General features: G+C 44.2%; 1 protein-coding gene across 3 annotated transcripts in view; it reads right to left on the bottom strand.

Moving 5' to 3' along the window:
* Mekk1 (mitogen-activated protein kinase kinase kinase 4) overlaps positions 1-20,275 on the bottom strand; it is a 58,695-nt gene that overhangs the window by 3,680 nt on the left and 34,740 nt on the right. For all 3 annotated transcript variants that reach the window (XM_076119713.1, XM_076119714.1, XM_076119715.1), the window contains 18 exons: positions 19,129-19,288; positions 18,013-18,180; positions 15,222-15,358; positions 14,806-14,898; positions 14,183-14,336; positions 13,561-13,722; positions 12,131-12,286; positions 11,184-11,375; positions 10,253-10,458; positions 9,808-9,889; positions 9,397-9,498; positions 8,636-8,768; positions 7,788-7,969; positions 2,812-2,979; positions 2,092-2,257; positions 1,585-1,707; positions 1,157-1,257; positions 514-693 (listed from right to left, as the gene is read on the bottom strand). In XM_076119713.1, coding sequence (XP_075975828.1) covers positions 514-693; positions 1,157-1,257; positions 1,585-1,707; positions 2,092-2,257; positions 2,812-2,979; positions 7,788-7,969; positions 8,636-8,768; positions 9,397-9,498; positions 9,808-9,889; positions 10,253-10,458; positions 11,184-11,375; positions 12,131-12,286; positions 13,561-13,722; positions 14,183-14,336; positions 14,806-14,898; positions 15,222-15,358; positions 18,013-18,180; positions 19,129-19,288 — 2,665 coding nt within the window. The remainder of the gene's footprint in view (positions 1-513; positions 694-1,156; positions 1,258-1,584; positions 1,708-2,091; positions 2,258-2,811; positions 2,980-7,787; positions 7,970-8,635; positions 8,769-9,396; positions 9,499-9,807; positions 9,890-10,252; positions 10,459-11,183; positions 11,376-12,130; positions 12,287-13,560; positions 13,723-14,182; positions 14,337-14,805; positions 14,899-15,221; positions 15,359-18,012; positions 18,181-19,128; positions 19,289-20,275) is intronic.

The following is a 20,275-nucleotide window of genomic DNA, read 5'->3' as shown; positions in this document are numbered from 1 at the left end:
TGATAATTTGTAATGATTATTTTATTAGTAAGTATAATTAATAAAATAAATTAGTCTTAATATAAAAATGTAAGCGAAAGTGTTAGTATAAACTAGAATTGGGTAGTTGTCTAGGTTAACGAAAAACTATTAAAATTGTACTCATAAAAAAGGCTCAGACTACGACTACTAGACTACTGTCAGTCAATCAGTTAGTTAATAAGACAGTCAGTCAACCAGTCAGCCAATCAATGTGTCAGTTAGTCAGTCAATCAGTCAATAAATGTGTCATAGACAGTCAGTCAATCAATGTGTTAGTCAATCAGTCAGTCAATCAATCGGTCGGTCGGTCAGTCAATCAATCAATCAATCAGTCAGTCAATCAGTCCATCGGTCAGTCAATAAGTCAGTCAGTAAATCAACCAATGAATCAGTCAATAATTACAAGTAATTTCTGTCATCATCCATAGCTAAAACTAGTATACATATACCCATCCCGATTGTTAATAACAAAATACTACTTACTCAGCTTACCATAAGAAAATGGTGCATGGTGAGCGCCTCGGCCCTTGGCCTGACGAGCGGGTCGTGCGTGAGGCACACGCGACAGAACTGCTGGCCCTCGGCCGACAGCGACGCGGGGATCTCGGGCCGCCCGCCGCTGCCCACCAGGAACATTATCTGGTAGTTGCTGTCGTATTGGTAGAATGGACGCTGCGAATGGGAAAAAATTGTTTTGTATACTTTTTTTTGACATGATGATGAAATGTTTGTATGTGAATGAGGTAAGGCAAGTTTGTAATGTATGTATGTATGTACGTACGTATGTATTTAATTCTTTTTTGATAGGATTGGGCCAAACTAGCCAATTCTTGTTGCCCGTGTGTATTTTCGGTAAGGTAAAAAAAGGTTATAGAGGTTGCTTAAGAAGCTGTATGCTAAATTGCATCAAAATCTGTTCACCGGATTTACCACAGAGCATAGAACAATTACTTACAATTTACGTATCAGACAGACAGAGCACAGATAGATTTTTATTAATAATCAATCCGTTCCTTGTTTTAAGTTTTTTTTATTCAAGTTTACAATCTAAATTACACTTATAAGGCTTGTGTCGAAACACACAAACGAAATCAGGAGCCGAACCTGGTATAAAAGTATATAAAGTATGGTATACCTTGCCGGATGCCATCTCGGTAACGACACAACCGAGCGACCAGATGTCAGCGGCGCGACCGTGGCCTGTCTGATTCATGAACACCTCCGGAGCCATGTACGCTGGGAACACAAGTAAATATTGTTATAAATATAAAGTACTAGCCTGACCCGCGCAACTTCGCTTGCGTCACATAAGAGAATCATAATTTTCCTACAATTATTTTTGCGATTCACAAATAATTGTTTCGGATCTGGTTGTACATTGTTCCCGTTGTTTGTATGGTTCAAAAAGTGCCCCTAACACAATTTTTGTGCGGGAATTGTCTTTATTTTTTATATTGGATGCGTCATTTCACTCCTCGGGGGCAGTATACTGTACTTGTGACGTCACTATGACAGTATTTCTACACTAAAATGCTTTCATAAAGAGTAGCTGATTTGACGTACCTTGTGTGCCGAAGTATCCCTGCAGTTCGCCGGGCGCGGTGGTGTTGGCGCGGATCTTGACTGCGCACCCGAAGTCGCCCAGCTTCAAGCAGTGGCCCTCGTTCGTCAGGAATATGTTGCCGCCTGGAGACAATAATTATTTATTGATAGAGAAGCTATAGATCAGAAGTTTATATTTTTATCGGGTATTTGATATGCCGGTATAATTACTTTTCTATATTATTTACTCGGATGCTTAGTATAGATTCTATAGACATATTGCTATTTATTACTCAATTACTTCAAAACTTTCAGGTTGTTTAGATCGACAAGAATTTTTGTTACACGGACAACATCGCGGGCACAAACTAGTATTGTTCTTCTGACCTATATTAAAAATAAATAAAACACTATGCATTTCTTGACCAAGAAACTGTGAAATAATGTGTTGGTTCGACTCGTGGTAATCACATATGTACACACTGAGATAGTTAATAGGCAGTATTATAATAATGTACATGCACGTACTCTTAATATCCCGGTGCACGATGGAGCGCGAGTGCAGCTCCATGACGGCGGACAGCAGCTGCTTGGTGTAGCGGCGCGCCGTGTGCTCGGCCAGCGCGCCCGACGTGGCCACCAGCGCCTCCAGCGAGCCCTCCACGCACAGCTCCATGAACAACAACATCTCTTCCTGGATACAACAATTGTATTGGTTTATTATAGCACTAATATTACAAATATTAGAAGTGAGTAAACAATTTTGGAGTTAAACAATGGTGTGGCATCTGAGAGGGTTTCGACTAGCACGTAAAATTTCGCTCTTATTTGTTTCTCTATATTGTAGTCGTTGGGACATTTCAAACTAAGCCAACTTTGACACTAGGTTGACCACTATCCAAATGATTATCAACAAGTAAATGATCTCTTCGGTTATAGAATAACTGACATACAATGCACAGCTGCAACTACTTACTGAACATAGGAATGTCATGTATGTAGATTTTTTGGGGTTTAAAGGCAGTGGGTTTTTCGAAATTCCTACGAAGATGGAAAGAGAACGGGATATTTTTTTTCAAGTGGCATTCATTCGGATGAAACAGCAGGAAAAGCTAGTGTTTGTTATAGAAAACGGGTATCCAGCTACATCCGGTGAGACTGGAAGACGACTCAAACATAGTTGGAAGAAAGGCTAGGTTGCTGATGATGTTTGTATGTAAGTATGTGTGCATGTATGTATGTGGTTACCCGGTGCAGCTCGCAGCCGTAGTAGCGCACGAGGTGCGGGTGGATGACCCCCTCCAGCACGCGCAGCTCGTTGGCGGCGCGCTGCCACGCGCGCCGGTCGCCCGCGCCCACCGACTGCTCCTTCATGGCCAGCAGCTGCCCACTCTCCGTGTTCACCACCGTGTACACCTGCACAAATACATAATAAATTGAATCATTACTTAATTGAAGCCGGAATGTCAGAGGACAGTTAGCGGCCCTCAGCGATAGGCGGTCAGTGCCGCTAAAAGGGCGGCTACACGTGTCAACGCAGGCGGCCGCGCCGTTTTAGAACTTACCTCGCGATTTCAGTCTCTTACGCCGGGTCCAGACGAGTGTAACGTGATTACATTACACGTTACACTCGTCACTCTCACCATGTATTATAACGTGAATTCGACGTCTGGACGACACTCTGAACGTTACATAAACCGCTCGCAGGCCCGGATTTAATCATGCTGATAATGTTTAGAATTATTTTAGACAGAAAGTGCTCGCCGCGCAGCTGCCAGTCCCGATGATGAGAATTGAGTAGTTGACTGGATTAACGAAATATTATTTAACTTGTATTTGCAAATTGCAAAGAAACTCATTTTATACCAACGAAAATACTTAACTGTGACGTCTTACACCGTATTCCTATACTAAAACTAGCAAACCCGGCGAACTCCGTTTCGCCACCAAATGGCTTCGTTTTATGTAACATTTCGTTTTGTGATTAAGAGATGAAGAAACATTTTTTTATGTTTTATATTTGAAAAGGAAAAAAAAATATTGCATTTCACAACAGTAATGTATTCATTTTGAATACAAAAATGAAGTGTCATTTAGTTGAACTTCTCTAAGTATATGAAAGTGAATCCAAAGTAAATACTGAATCGAAGCGTTATACGTGTCCGCAAATTATTCGAAGATTCATTGAAGTGCTCTTTGGTAAACCACATTTTTTGTTTTTTGGTCTGACGTTAACACAAACAAAGCGGATGGTTTACCAACTCGTGAACACGCAACGTATAACTGTCCATGTGAAAAACAATGATTCTCTAAATTTATCCCGCAAACACTAAGCGATTGGCCTTGCGACTTGTTAATTGTCATTGCGAACGCAAGGCGAACTGGAAATTGTAATCGTTTGAAGTCAAACGGAAGATCGGTCGGAATCATTGGTATTCGAGGAATACATACATTTTCACCTGCGTACTTTCCGTTAATGATGGTTGCCTCAATCAAATTCGACATAAGTCTTTTTACCGCAAGTCGAGTACCGTTGCAAAGTCGCGGTGGATTCAAATTACGCAATAATTCGCATTTTCCGACGCAATACCAAACACAGCCATGTCGCTGCCTTTTGTGACGTACTTGCACAAATATTTGATTGATTTGGCCGAATGACAACTCTCAACGTTTGCATGTGTTTCGAAAATTCGTGATAGCAGCGGGCAATATGGTACAATGAATTCATTTCCGATCTCAATCTCTTGATTTTGAACTTTGACTTTAATAGTTCGACCATTATCTTCTTTTGAACGCCGACGATAAACTGGATATCCATCGTGCCCTGTGACTGTTTCAGCAACTAACGGTCGCGGATATCGTTTTGTGCACTTTCCATCAGCCATGCAAGGCGATAATGGATTCAAAGCACCGCACGGTCCATGCACCATCTGCGTCGTCACAATGTCGTGTAGATGGGGATCAGTGACTGGATCAGGAATTTCAGCTGATATGATGTCATCCACTTCATTTGAATGTAATTTGTTCAGCAACCAAATTAGGATATGAGCATGCGGTAGTCCACGCTTCTGCCATTCCACCGAGTACATATAACAACGTGTGTCACCAAAAACTCGATACTTAGTAAGCACATCCATCATAACCTTGAGTTTTTGCTGAAATACTCTGGCGATTATGTCATGGCGATCTTGCGGTTTTTGTCCCGGTTCCATCTCACGTTCAATTTCCATCCACTTCGGATTGCAAGTGAACGTAATAAACAAATCCGGAGTTCCATAATTTCGCACGTACGTCATAGCGTCTTGAGCGTATTCGTGCATGTGGCGTGGGCTTCCGATATATGATGATGGAAGAATCGTCAGACGTCCAACATTCTGAACATCGCCATCTGAATGAATAGCATCACGCAAGTGTATATAGTCCTCAGATCGTAGCTTTGCCTGATTGTATCGGATGAACGCTAAACGTTCGGTCTCGACTTTGACATACATGTCGACAGCGAATTGCTGGAATAGCCGACGGCACTTCAGAATGACATTCTCCTCATGTGTACGAATCATCAAACGATACGCATAGTAATTCATTGCGCTTAGATTTTTATTCGTTGATACACCTGAAAATGCAAAATTAAATGAATTGTTAATAGAAACCAATAATAGCAATATAATTAGTGTGTGAATATTTTACCTGTAATTGGATCGACCATCTTCAACGTGATGTCGTATCCGTCTTGCCCTTGCCAATAAATGATTGGATATTGTAACGCATCGTACAAACGATGTGTCTCGTTTACACGATGCATGATATTGCTTCTTCGCTGAACGACAATGTCTCGCGATTTAGTTGGATCGCCAACAATAATTGCAGCAACATCATTAACGGTGGGTGCATTGAATCTTCGCACGTGTTCACCTGTTGGGGTACAATCCGCTCTTATGACAAATTTGTGCGTATCCGATGGCATTTGTTCCAATGCTGTTTTGAACATATTAACCACAGCGTTATTAGCGTGAAAAAATGCTTGCAACTGTTCTATAATTCGTCTCTTTAACTGTTGTGTTCCCTGTATATTGCAACGCACATTCAGCTGATCCACCATCGACGAAATAAAATATATTTGCAGAAATTGATGCGGCTCATCCGGTGATGGCACCATTGAACCATGCAAATGATATATTTGTCCTTGTATCTGTAATTGCAAACAATCATTTGTTGAAGAATACGGTGTAACTTCTGATCGTGTGATGGTGTAGTGTTTGGTGTATATGTAGTTTTTATTGTTGCAATTCATTTTGTTAGTGTGAGTGATTGGTTCTGTGTGTTGTATCTTTTACCTTGCAAGTCGGCATAAAGCCGCCTTCTCGAATGATATTAGCTCCACAGGAAGTCATGCGAAAGCAGTTATTGTATTCAAGGATGTGTTGAAGAAAATGGTAGGAATCGTGATCACTTCCATCGAACAATTGTTTCAGTGGCTGTGGTGGTGTAAGTAATGGATCCAGTTTGACTTTTCCACTTGCGCAACACAATCCAGCCGTTTCTCTTTTAAACTTTAACGCATTACAATATCGGCATACAGTCGTCATTGGTCCAATATCTAAATTTTCATCATTACTGTAGTTCGCAGTGGGATCATATTGGAATGCCAAGCGATTGTATGATGCCAATGATCTTCGTGTGCTCACGCGCTGTCTTAATCGGGCATTTTCTCTTATTATATTTTGTCTTACTTCGCTTAAGTTCTGTGAATACACTTGTTGCTGGCTTGCATGTCTTGTGCGGCGGCCGATGTTCGCACGTCGTCCTCTAGGCATTTTGGACTATGGACAGAGTAGTGAATTTAACCTCAAATGCACGATCCACATAATTTACACAGTTTAACTTACCACCTTAAAGACAAAATGCCTGCTGTTGAAATCGAATAAAAATCTGCACAATACACGTAATTGATTTGTTGGTTTCCAATTAAAATGTTAGGAAACGAATAACTTATATTTTTTACTTTTTTGAACACAATACCGTTTTTTCACATGAAATTCTCTGTCAAACAATATATCACGCACCGGCACCATCTACAATGAGTAGCTGTCAAATAAAAATATTAAAAGAAATACGATACAAATATTGGTATGTAGTACATGCTATGTATCAGAGATGGCGCTGTATGAGAAAAATGATTTTCTCTGTTTTTTCGCCTTTCTGTTGAATTTTTTCCTGAATTTTCTTTGCTATAAACCTCGCGGAGCTCGAGACCTTTCCAACGAATCCAAAACCGTGGAAATCGGTTCGTGCGTTCTGGAGTTATAGCGTCAGGAAGGAAAACCCGACTTATTTTTATATAGTAGATATGCTTTTGACATATCATAAAGAGTAGCTTTTTTTGCGTCAGGAAAATGCATTACTGCATGTCCCGCCCCAGGGAGGAAAGCGGGGGTCTGTCGGGCTTTCCCGCCGGCTAGGCGTTCCGGCTAACTTGGGCATACCGACTAAAAACCTGACGGGTTCCTTCTACAGTCACCATGAGATGGCCAGGACGCGGTACCTCCAATCGGATACTCCGCGTCCCAGCCGGTGACGGCCCGCTTTGGATGCGGGCCCTACTTCGAGCGGGGGCGAGCATGGGGATTGCCCCCCCCTAGCTCTCCACTTCACGGGGGTGCGCCAGGAACACACAGCACTCCCCCGCCTCTCGGACCTGTTCCCTGTCCAGGCGACGGAGCGTTCCGCCTCCGCCGCCCACATGTCCGCGTCACGGGGGCCGGAGTGCGTCTTGCGCGGGATGGGAGGGGAGCGTTGATTTCCCGCTCCCGTTTCGCAGCTTCTTTTGCGGATATAACTTCCTCGCAGAACGAGGCGACGGCCGACCACGCTGCCTCGCTCCCGACCATGGACAGAACCACGGCCGAGAGCGAGAGGTCGCTCCCGACCACTCCGGTCAATTGACGGCGCTGCGTCGACCACGCCTGGCAGTGTGCCAGCGTATGCAGCGCCGTATCGGGGCAATCATAAAGAGTAGCTGATTTGACTGTAGTCAAGTACCCAATTTATGTTTTGATGTAGGTAATACAAATATGTGTAATTAGTCAACTGTCAGTTGTTTATATTGTTTAGCATTAAAGTACAAGCCTCTGTACTTGTTACATGAGTGAATAAAGAACCTAGAAACTTATTCAAATGTAATTTTATTCCACTTTTCATAATCCAATAACTAGTCTGTAATTTACCTTGCCGAAGGTCCCGGCGCCGATCTTAAGTCCCCTCTGCCACTTGAAGGTGAGCTGCCGCAGCTTGGGCTCATACGTCACGGCCTCCTCCAGCACGCGCCCCACACTCTTGGCGTCGCGGAGCCGCGCGTCTCGCTCGCGGTCCACTTGCTGGGTTGCGCGGAGTACGCGACGTTTGCGAGCTGTGACAAATACATACATTAAAATTATTTAGCTATTGTCTTAATGATGAAAAGAGGTTTCCTATTTCTTAAATGTAGAAGGAATTTCCATTTCCTAACTTTATGGGTACTATGTAATTAAATTATAAGACGTAATGTATAATAGAATGCGGGAATTAACGCGAACACGCATTTTACCTTAAAATGCCTAACGTTTCGGCGCAGGTTGCACTCGCCGTGGTCGCAGGCATTCCCGTATTCTATTATACATTAAACATGCAACGCGAGAATTTAAAAGTTATGATTATAAGACGTAAGTCAAGCATGGTACTCCTATTAATTTTGAATTGAATTGAGTGCCTCTGGGTTGATTTGGGACTCTGTATCTAATCGTGAGGTGGAATGCCAGAGTAAGAGTCATGAGCGGGATAATTCCTTTATCAGATAGTTAAGGGATCTAAATTCTAGGTCGAACTGAAAATTTTATAAAAAAAAAAGACAAACGAGAAACGACCTTACAAAGGTATAATTCAAGATGTAAAAGCAACTAGATATAGTCTTAGAATAACTTTATTTTTCTGAAGCCTCTTGCCTACGCCAGTACGCAGTATTTCATACACTAAAGTTCTTAATACGTTGGAATAACGCTGGGCATCGCATAGCATTGCATAAGACACGTGTAGTTACCTGCGGTGGTGGAGGAGGAGGCGTCGCTGATGGAGTAGGTGTCGAGGCAGGGCGGCGCGGGGCACGCCTCGGCCTCGGCCGGCGGCGTGGGCGGGGCCGCCGCCTCGCGGGAACTGCCGCCCGGGAACGGGCTCTGACACATACAGACACACACACACATTATAATGTGTTATATATTAAAATCGTTGAGTACTTTTGGACCAAACTCTTTAAAAGAATCGAGTTTGAACTCAATCGGGTTTCGATTAACTTTTTATGTCTAAAATAGCGCATGATAAACACTGGTTAGCTAGCAAGCTACCGTTGATTAAGCCGGGGAAACTCAAGACTGTATGTTCAAACTTCGATAATATTTTATTTACTCTGGACTACTATAAAAAATAACCTAGTTTTAATTAATAAAAGACTAATAGCACTTTGTCCAATCTGGAAGTCGTGCCCGGGAACTTGTGGTCAGCAGGCACCCATAGCCAGTTGCGCTCACCGGTCGGTAAACGATCTGTGGGTTAAGCAACCCCTGCGCGGTCATTGTAATGGGTGATTGAGGTATTTGAGCTGGGAGTCTCCATGCTTCGGAGGGCACGTAAAACGTAGGTCCCGGCTGTTTTCACTAAGATAACAGTCGTTAAGCCACGTCAAAGGCCTCTCGAGCGGCTTGAACAACTTTGACACTAGGTTAACCACTAACCATACAACGAACGAACGAAGTCGGATACTCAACCGGCCGAGCCCAGAGATATAATTTCTCTGAGTATACTTACAGGTAGTCTGGTCCGTGGGCGTGGTGAGTGTGCAGCCGTTAGTGGTGACGGACGAGAGCCCACTACATGTGAGATACACCCATCCATTAATGTTTTCAGCTCCTGAAACAATACATTGAATAAATAACCTTAAAAACATACGATTTTAATAACATTTCTACAGATACGTTTAATTCTACAATATTCTCTGTAGTGTAGTCGGGTTCGAATCCCGGGTGGGTCAAAAATATTTATTTTGAGTTTTTATGCGTCGAATTTCTTAGTGATTGCCCAGACTAAAGAAGTTAAAGTTATAGACCTTTGTGTATCAAAGGTTTTGTCAAACAGACTTTTCGCGAAATATACATCCGTTCGGTGGGTAATTGCTTTATATAATAATTAGGTATTGTAGTGTGTGTAAGTATGTATTACCTCAAATTCTTCGTCACTGAGGTGCTTCGTGTTTCGTGGATCACACGCCAACATTAGGAACTCTAGACCTTGACTCGCCCATCTGAAACAATAAAGGTACATTTTAAAATAAATTTAGAGAAAAGCTATCTATAAGAAATTATGAAACAAAGCCTTCTGCCGCGTCAATCTGTTTGCGATTAACTCAAAAATCAAAATCTTCCTTATGGAATTTTACGTAGCTCTTAGATATATCTAGAGCCATCTTCTCCTGCGAAGTTGTAAATATTTTTAAAATCATCCTGTATACTTTAAGAATGTTTAAGGGTAAAATGTCCTAAGGTAACTGTAACCGAGGCACAACTGGGACGGGCCTTTTACCTGATAATAATAAATAAATACCAGATAAAAATAAGAGGATAATAAATACATGTAAATGAATCTCAAAAAGTCTAAGCAAATGTACCTAGGCCGCAGTCCCCTCCCACGATCACACCGTTCCACCACAAAGCGCATCCAGCACCTCGCGAACTGTATAACAGCGCGCGCCACCCGCGCCGCCCACTGCTTCTCCTCGCGGCTGGCGGCGCGAGGTGCTGGAGCCCGCAGCTCCACCTCCTCGTCACTGGCCGGCTGCTCACCAGACAGGAGCAGCTCGATGCTGTTCTGAGTCTGGAAGTTTCGAACTTTATAAGTTTACACTTTTTGAGGTACATATTAGAGGATTTGTCCCGTAATATGTCTCAATACACGTGCCCTGAACGACTATTAAGCTTGCTATAGTTTGTCGGTAACGGCACGTTACTATTATTTGTATGTCTTTTGTATATCTCGGGACTACAGAGCCCCGGACATTTGGAAGGCGTGCGTGGGGCCGAAGCCACCACGTAGACCTTTAGGCTGCTTTAATCTTTCAATTATTGAAAGTTGAAGGATTATAAAACCGTACTAAGATTAATTAGTATTAATCTTAGTGCGGTTTTATAATCTTTATTTATAAAAAATATGGCGATATTATCTATACTATATTATAAAGCTGAAGAGTTTGTTTGTTTGTTTGAACGCTCTAATCTCAGGAACTACTGGTCCGATTTAAAAAATGTTTTCAGTGTTAGATAGTCCATTTACCGAGGAAGGTTATAGGCTATATATCATTACGCTACGACTAATATGAGCAGAGTAGCAATAAAAAATGTTACGAAAACGGGGAAAATTATGACCCATTCTCTCTTATGTGACGCAAGCGAAGTTGCGCGGGTCAGCTAGTAGTTAATATGGCCATATTTTTTTTCAAACAAGCAACTCGAGTTAAAAGATAATCTAAAATTACCTTCTAACTCAATAGAATTCACGTCATAATACGTTAACTACTGCACTACCGTTAAAACGATATTTACCTGTTTTTCTCCAAAATTATGTATATTATCGAACAGTCGTTCATCAAACACGCTGTTCTCGTATTCATCGACGATGCTCTCTGCGCGCATGAAGCGGGGCCGGCGCGGCGGCGTGACGGCGGCGGGGCGGCGCGGGGCCGGCGCGGGGCGAGCGGGAGCCTCGTTCACAAAACGATGGAGCTCTTTGTGCATCTATAAATTATAGAACAAATTTAAAAGGTATTTTAAGGTTTAATATTTAAAATTTTAAAAAGTTTATTTTAGTAAATATTATATTGTTATTAAGTTAGTGCAACATTAATAAAGCGACGATACAAAATAAAAGAAGAAAATGTTAACACAACAACCAGTTCAAACAATATACCACGTAAAAGCAAACAAATACAGCCAAACGGATAATCTGAAATCACTACTAATAATACTTCATCCAAGCCCACCAAGTATACTAATAAAACAAGAAAACCACAACTGAAATATCACGAGAACGACAGTCACAAATCCTTACCTTTAATCACTTAACATTATTCAAACAAAAGACAAAAAGTTCAAGACAGATAAATCGGTTACATCACTGACGACTGCAGTATTTTTTACTCCAAAACGCTTACATATTAACATGAAACCACTCGATAACACAATTAGTTACCGAACTACTGAAAACCGAATTCAAGACATACAGACAAAGACTATCGGCGCGGACAGATGAGCGCGGCGCGTGATCTTTCCTTTCCCCTTACACGCGCGCTCGCGCGGTGTGTATGTAAAGAGGATTATTGGCTTGCGAATATACAAGAAATTACTTTTTTTAACCTATGTAGGCCCTAGACTTTAGTAGCTAGCAAGCCTGTCGGAGTAAACTGTATTCCGAATTACCAAACCAACACCATAGCACAAAATACACAAGACAATAAAACCAATCAACCAAAGACACCATATTAGCCCCATACCAAAGGATTAAAGGCATGGTGCAGTATCATGGTCTCTGGGCGGCGGCGCCGCTCCACCGCGCGGGCGGGCGGCTGCAGCGACGCGGGGCGCGAGCGGCGCGCGGCCTCGTCGCGCCCGCCGTGCGGGTGCGCGTACTTGTATAGCTCTTTGTGCAGCTGCGGACAACGTGCGGCGTGTGACAGCTGGTCTTATGTGTACGCACCTTTATTTTAATGACTTTCGGAATAGTTTATTGGTTTTTTTTTTGTAAATGAGGCTGTTAAAGGTCGTTATATAATCTGATAGGAAATACATTTAAAACTATAAATCTATAACTTATTGCAATTTGTAATTTAGAATTGAAATTAAATTAAACTAAAGTACACAATATAATGTGGTTGATAACTATATTTATGTCTCAAATATCCAATAGATATTTTACTTTTAATGCAATGACTTTAAAATTCTCCGAACGACTTTATGTACCATACGCCTTAAAATGGCTAGATTTATTTTTGAATGTACTAGCCACTATAAATTATAATTTTGCACAATAACATCAACTGTCACTTATATCATAATAGGTGCTGTGAAACGAAAATAAATAAATACATACGAAAGTAAAAGAAACACATAATATGTGAGGTTTGTATAACTATTTTCTGCATGCAATCTAAAACATGTTATTAAATTTTAACATGCTATTATTTCTCATTAGTTGGAATTAATCATTTATTACTATAATAATATTTAATTTAAAGAATATAATAATCATGCAAAGCTTGATAAAAATAAGCGTGTAATATAAACATTGAACGTGCAATTCATATTTAATTTATATTTTCTTCTTAATTGTGTGTTATGTTACTGTAAATAGGTCACATAATTCCTACGATACATAATTTGTCGTAGCACGAAACGACGTCGTACCGTAGATCGACACGGCGTCGTAGCACAATACGACGTCGTACCTTAGAACGATACCGTGTCGTAGCACGATACGAATTCGTACCGTAGAACGATGCCGCGTCGTAGAACGATACGACTTAGTACCGTAGAGTGGTGCCGCGTCGTAGCACGATACGACGTTTTACCGTGGAACGATAGCCACTAGCTACCGCGTAGCTTGTTTATGTGTACGAGCCCGTAGATACAAGAGCCATCTAATTGGGTAGTTGCCTGAGTTAACGAAAAATTATTAAACTCGTACTCGTAAAAGGCTCGGGCTATGTAGCTTTTTTCGTAAATAATGTTGAAATTGTAATTATTACAGACTGAAACATTTTATTAGACATTAATTTGATATCAACGAAAATCTTCAATAGTGACGTCATTACGTCGTATTTCTATTCTAAAATGTGTTTTTGATATTTCATAAAGAGTAGCTGATTTGACTGGTAGGCAACTAGCGTATTCTACGGTGCCCTATAGCTGCATAACTATCACTGACCTCAAAACCAAGCTTGTATATCTGCAGCAGCAGCTCCCTGATCCTGAGCACGACGGTGTCGTCCCAGTGCAGGTGCGCGTGCTCCACCATGGCGTGGCGGCTGCGCTCCAGGATGTATAGGATGTGTTTCACTATGAAGTCGCGGATTGACATTAGACAGTCCTGTGGGGAAAATAAAATAGTTTAATTTTTTTTTACGATGGTTAACCCTAGTACCACAGTTGTTCAAGATACCCGAAACATGGCTTAATTGACTGTTATCGTAATTGACAACATCCGGGATCGACTTCAAACGTGCTTTCCAAAGTACAGAGACGCTCAGTTTAAATACTACGAACAATGAAAATTCACTTATTAGTTCAAGTATTTCTGTGTGACGTCGTTTTTGTAATGTGTCGACGTAACGCAGTGCCGTGACTTCGCTTTTTGCTAGCCGGTTGACAATCGTCACAATAGACGTGTCATATTGTGTAACTACATAAGGGGTGTCATATATTTTAATCTTATATTATATGTAACGAAAATGTTGAGCCTGTAATTAGCTTCTAGCCATCTCAGGCCGGCAGTGTGACAAAGAGATCATCATCATCATCATGAATGAAGGTTTGAAATGTATACTCACAAAGATCTGTCCCCTCTCCCGCATGTATGCGGGGTGGGGGGCGCGCGCCAGGCGTGCGGCCAGCGCCCGCGCCCACTGCGCCGTGTGCAGCGCCACGTCGCGGAAGCGCGCGTACATGCTCTGTGCCGAGCGACACACCGCGTAGATCGCGTGCCTGCACCACACACATATAATACGTTAACGATTCAATATTAGTTCTAGAACTACAACTCCCGTTCTTAGAATTGTTTTTTTTTAAAGAAAATTTCGGCAGTATCAATTGCTCTTGTGTCGCAGGGACTTTTAAAGACGTACAAACAACGAACACAAAGTAAAACTAAAACAGAAACCAGTAATTTTGGATCTCATAAATTATTGTAACGTCTGGGAATCGAACCCGCGGCCTCTCAACGCACTAATAGTGGCATCATGACCACCTTAATCACTGCGCCACAGAGGCCATTAAAAAATATTTCTTTAAAACAAATAATTGATCCGTGTGGAAACCTACGACCTTTCGATCTAGTGAATGTGGCATGGCCAGCGTAGTGGACTAAAGGCCGCAAAATCTTACCCCTCCCTCAATGAAGAAGAACCCTTGCCTAGCAGTTAGGAGTTAACAATTAATGTATGTATATATTTACCTGTCTGGTTCCATAGTTTCTTTTTCATGATCCTCCGCACCGATGAGCTCGAATTGTTTCAGCAGTCTGTTCAATTGATTACACGTGATATTTCTGGAACAAAACAACAGGAATTTTAAAATTGCGATTTACACTTTAATTCCAAAATCTCATTTTTCTTATCGCACAGTTATGCAAAACACAAGTTAAAGTACCAATTTCACAGGTTAGAGGGTTTTTATCTACCGAATAATTTCAGTTACATCAGTTAGATGAACTAATCGATACTCATTCAGAAATAGTAATTTTATACCCAGACAAATATTTGTACTGGGTGGGATTCAAACCCATCACACGCGGCAAGTGTGCACTACTATGCCATATGTACAATTAAATGAACGATTAGTTCTTGAACAAGGTGTATACTGTATACTAACGAGAAGGTGACGGGCGCGAGTTGCGCGGCGCACTTGATGCGCTTGGCGAGCTGCGCCGTGAAGGCCCACTCGGCCTGCAGGCGCGCGCGGGTCAGCAGCTCCGTCTCCGACATCGTGGTCAGGTACGACAGGTATTGCTGCAATAATAAATTACATCGTTTATTTTAACAAACTCATACTCTTCTACGGATTAGTTTTGGGGTCCTTAAAAACACGTACCTTAGGTACACACAAATTTCATATACATAATATATGTAGATTCAATTTCAGTAATAATAATGATATTAGGTCGGGGAAAAAGTCTTTTCGCATTATAGTATGCATGAACTTGTAATAAAATCTAGTCAGGGACTACTTTTACTTTGCGGACCATATTTTGACTCCCACGGACCACTGGTTGGGAACAACTGGATTAGAGGGATAGATATAAGGTTATAAAGAGTAGTGTTACCTTGAGCATGGTCTCGACGGTGGTGTCGAAGGTGCGCGACAGCTGCACGAGCACGGTGCGCGCGGGCGGCGCGGGCGGGCGGCCGCACAGATATAAGGTTATAAAGAGTAGTGTTACCTTGAGCATGGTCTCGACGGTGGTGTCGAAGGTGCGCGACAGCTGCACGAGCACGGTGCGCGCGGGCGGCGCGGGCGGGCGGCCGCACAGATATAAGGTTATAAAGAGTAGTGTTACCTTGAGCATGGTCTCGACGGTGGTGTCGAAGGTGCGCGACAGCTGCACGAGCACGGTGCGCGCGGGCGGCGCGGGCGGGCGGCCGCACAGATATAAGGTTATAAAGAGTAGTGTTACCTTGAGCATGGTCTCGACGGTGGTGTCGAAGGTGCGCGACAGCTGCACGAGCACGGTGCGCGCGGGCGGCGCGGGCGGGCGGCCGCACAGATATAAGGTTATAAAGAGTAGTGTTACCTTGAGCATGGTCTCGACGGTGGTGTCGAAGGTGCGCGACAGCTGCACGAGCACGGTGCGCGCGGGCGGCGCGGGCGGGCGGCCGCACAGATATAAGGTTATAAAGAGTAGTGTTACCTTGAGCATGGTCTCGACGGTGGTGTCGAAGGTGCGCGACAGCTGCACGAGCACGGTGCGCGCGGGCGGCGCGGGCGGGCGGCCGCACAGATATAAGGTTATAAAGAGTAGTGTTACCTTGAGCATGGTCTCGACGGTGGTGTCGAAGGTGCGCGACAGCTGCACGAGCACGGTGCGCGCGGGCGGCGCGGGCGGGCGGCCGCACAGATATAAGGTTATAAAGAGTAGTGTTACCTTGAGCATGGTCTCGACGGTGGTGTCGAAGGTGCGCGACAGCTGCACGAGCACGGTGCGCGCGGGCGGCGCGGGCGGGCGGCCGCACAGATATAAGGTTATAAAGAGTAGTGTTACCTTGAGCATGGTCTCGACGGTGGTGTCGAAGGTGCGCGACAGCTGCACGAGCACGGTGCGCGCGGGCGGCGCGGGCGGGCGGCCGCACAGATATAAGGTTATAAAGAGTAGTGTTACCTTGAGCATGGTCTCGACGGTGGTGTCGAAGGTGCGCGACAGCTGCACGAGCACGGTGCGCGCGGGCGGCGCGGGCGGGCGGCCGCACAGATATAAGGTTATAAAGAGTAGTGTTACCTTGAGCATGGTCTCGACGGTGGTGTCGAAGGTGCGCGACAGCTGCACGAGCACGGTGCGCGCGGGCGGCGCGGGCGGGCGGCCGCACAGATATAAGGTTATAAAGAGTAGTGTTACCTTGAGCATGGTCTCGACGGTGGTGTCGAAGGTGCGCGACAGCTGCACGAGCACGGTGCGCGCGGGCGGCGCGGGCGGGCGGCCGCACAGATATAAGGTTATAAAGAGTAGTGTTACCTTGAGCATGGTCTCGACGGTGGTGTCGAAGGTGCGCGACAGCTGCACGAGCACGGTGCGCGCGGGCGGCGCGGGCGGGCGGCCGCACAGATATAAGGTTATAAAGAGTAGTGTTACCTTGAGCATGGTCTCGACGGTGGTGTCGAAGGTGCGCGACAGCTGCACGAGCACGGTGCGCGCGGGCGGCGCGGGCGGGCGGCCGCACAGATATAAGGTTATAAAGAGTAGTGTTACCTTGAGCATGGTCTCGACGGTGGTGTCGAAGGTGCGCGACAGCTGCACGAGCACGGTGCGCGCGGGCGGCGCGGGCGGGCGGCCGCACAGATATAAGGTTATAAAGAGTAGTGTTACCTTGAGCATGGTCTCGACGGTGGTGTCGAAGGTGCGCGACAGCTGCACGAGCACGGTGCGCGCGGGCGGCGCGGGCGGGCGGCCGCACAGATATAAGGTTATAAAGAGTAGTGTTACCTTGAGCATGGTCTCGACGGTGGTGTCGAAGGTGCGCGACAGCTGCACGAGCACGGTGCGCGCGGGCGGCGCGGGCGGGCGGCCGCACAGATATAAGGTTATAAAGAGTAGTGTTACCTTGAGCATGGTCTCGACGGTGGTGTCGAAGGTGCGCGACAGCTGCACGAGCACGGTGCGCGCGGGCGGCGCGGGCGGGCGGCCGCACAGATATAAGGTTATAAAGAGTAGTGTTACCTTGAGCATGGTCTCGACGGTGGTGTCGAAGGTGCGCGACAGCTGCACGAGCACGGTGCGCGCGGGCGGCGCGGGCGGGCGGCCGCACAGATATAAGGTTATAAAGAGTAGTGTTACCTTGAGCATGGTCTCGACGGTGGTGTCGAAGGTGCGCGACAGCTGCACGAGCACGGTGCGCGCGGGCGGCGCGGGCGGGCGGCCGCACAGATATAAGGTTATAAAGAGTAGTGTTACCTTGAGCATGGTCTCGACGGTGGTGTCGAAGGTGCGCGACAGCTGCACGAGCACGGTGCGCGCGGGCGGCGCGGGCGGGCGGCCGCACAGCGCGGCGCGCACGTGCCGCGCGTAGTCCGCGCGCATCTCCGACGAGATATCCAGCCCCTCGCGCAGCTCGTGGATCAACTGTAACGTACTTGTATTATTATTATTGTGTACTTTACACGGTTCTGTATGCAACTTAGTCCGTTCTAAGAGATTTATTCGGGTAAGTGCTTGTTCACGTTAGAACGCGCGGGCGCGGTGGCGGTCGCGAGCGCGGGGACATGGCGATTTGTGTTCACGTTGGCCGCCAGGCGTTTGTTTCTAGCGACCAGCTCAAACTGGCTCAAACTGGTTGAACTTACTTGGCGTCGCGAGTACATCGCGCCCGTCACCGCTAGTTCGACGTGAACACACACGAACATCTTCACGCGTTTGATATTGCCGAGAGCGCGCCGCGCGGGCCGCGCGCGACACCGCGAACTTGCCCGCTACTTAGACCGCGCGTACGGTTTGTACGTGAACACTTGGGAACTACGCCATATGTTTGATTTTTCGTGACCGCGCCCGCCACCGCGCCCGCGAGTCAACGTGAATGAGCACTTCAGCGTATCCTATGTGGTAGTCTCAGTGTATTAAATTTCATTAAAATCTGTCTAATAGTTTTTTCGTTAAAGAGTAACGAACATAAATCTATCCATACTTAAAAAATTAAGGACGGAAATTCATGTGTAAATAGTTAATTAAACGTTCACGTTAATTGCTTAATACGCGTACGTGCAATTCAACACACGAAAAATCATCAAAAAAAATAACCCATAAATAATTTTTTTCTGTAACACTTTCTCAGGTCACATATTTGTGTCCGAAGGTCGTGGGTTACATTCCCACACGGAACAATTAATTGTGCGATCCACAAATAGTTGTTTCCGGTCTGGTTGTATTTTGTGTTCGTGGGTTGTCCGTTTGTAGTCCCAGCGACACATGAGCAATTCTTAGTGCGGGAGTTGTATTTTTTTATAAAGAAAATGAATAAATTCGGTAAAAAAATTAGCCAAACACTATTATTATTAATCTAGTACATTAAATTACCTGTTTAACAGTAAGACAGCTAGGATGTTCAGGCCTGGTCTCCAGCCTGAAGGAGAGGTAGTCGTGAACAGCTTCCATACACACGCTGCTTAGCAGTAGAAAGTGTGAACGATAGGACGGTAGACGCATGGCGATACATTCTTCTGACCAGGAACCGTACCTAGGAGAAAAGGATAATTATTTAGATAAAATATACGCTTTTCAGTGTATAGTAAACTATAAAACATGTATTTTTTGTTAATTTAATAAAAAAATAAGTCTTTGATTGAAGTTCGTTAGCCGTTTTAACTCCAAAGGGCTTATTTTACTTAAATAACCTAATGTTAAACGAATATTAGTAAAACACAGATCAGATAAATCAAGAACTAAGTCAAATTTCTGGTTGAGAATCGATGCAGCTATTACAGAAAAATACATAGTTATAATAATTTCCTCTCATTTACATCATTTATTGCTTACTAGCTGACCCGTGCGGCTCCGCTCGCGTGAATGATTTTTTTTTACTAATACAAAGCTTAATTATTCCTTAACAACAAAATATGCTTTTTTTCACGAAAAATATTCTCAAAATTATTTATATCTCATATAACTCTCGCTAAAGCATATCCGCCATTAAAACTGTTGCCATGACAACGGAATTTTGTTAATTCAATGTCATTATAATATTGATTATTCGCGACTTCGGTGGCGAAACCTGAATTTTCCCGGGAAATGCGTCATTTTCCCGGGGTAAAAAGTAGCCTATGTCTTTTCTCGGGTATCAAACTATCTCCATACCAAATTTCATGCAAATTGGTTCGGTAGTTTGGGCGTGATTGAGTAGCAGACAGACAGACAGACAGACAGACAGAGTTACTTTCGCATTTATAATATTTTTTTTTTTTTTTTTTTAGTAACCCATATCTGTCCCACTGCAGGGCAAGGGTCTCCTCCCAAACGAAGGGGAGGGGTTAGGCCTTGAGTCCACCACGCTGGCCAAGTGCGGGTTGGGGACTTTGCATACCCTCAATAAATGTATTAAACAAATGTTAGGCATGCAAGGTTTCCTCACGATGTTTTCCTTCACCGTTAGAGCAAGTGATAATTATTTCTAATACACACATAACTTCGAAAAGTCATTGGTGTGTTGCCTTGGATTCGAACCTGC

This window comes from Anticarsia gemmatalis, chromosome 11 (assembly GCF_050436995.1).
Source record: "Anticarsia gemmatalis isolate Benzon Research Colony breed Stoneville strain chromosome 11, ilAntGemm2 primary, whole genome shotgun sequence".
In the NCBI taxonomy this organism is placed as follows: Eukaryota; Metazoa; Arthropoda; class Insecta; order Lepidoptera; family Erebidae; genus Anticarsia; species Anticarsia gemmatalis.
This window is presented reverse-complemented; position numbering and strand designations above follow the sequence as displayed.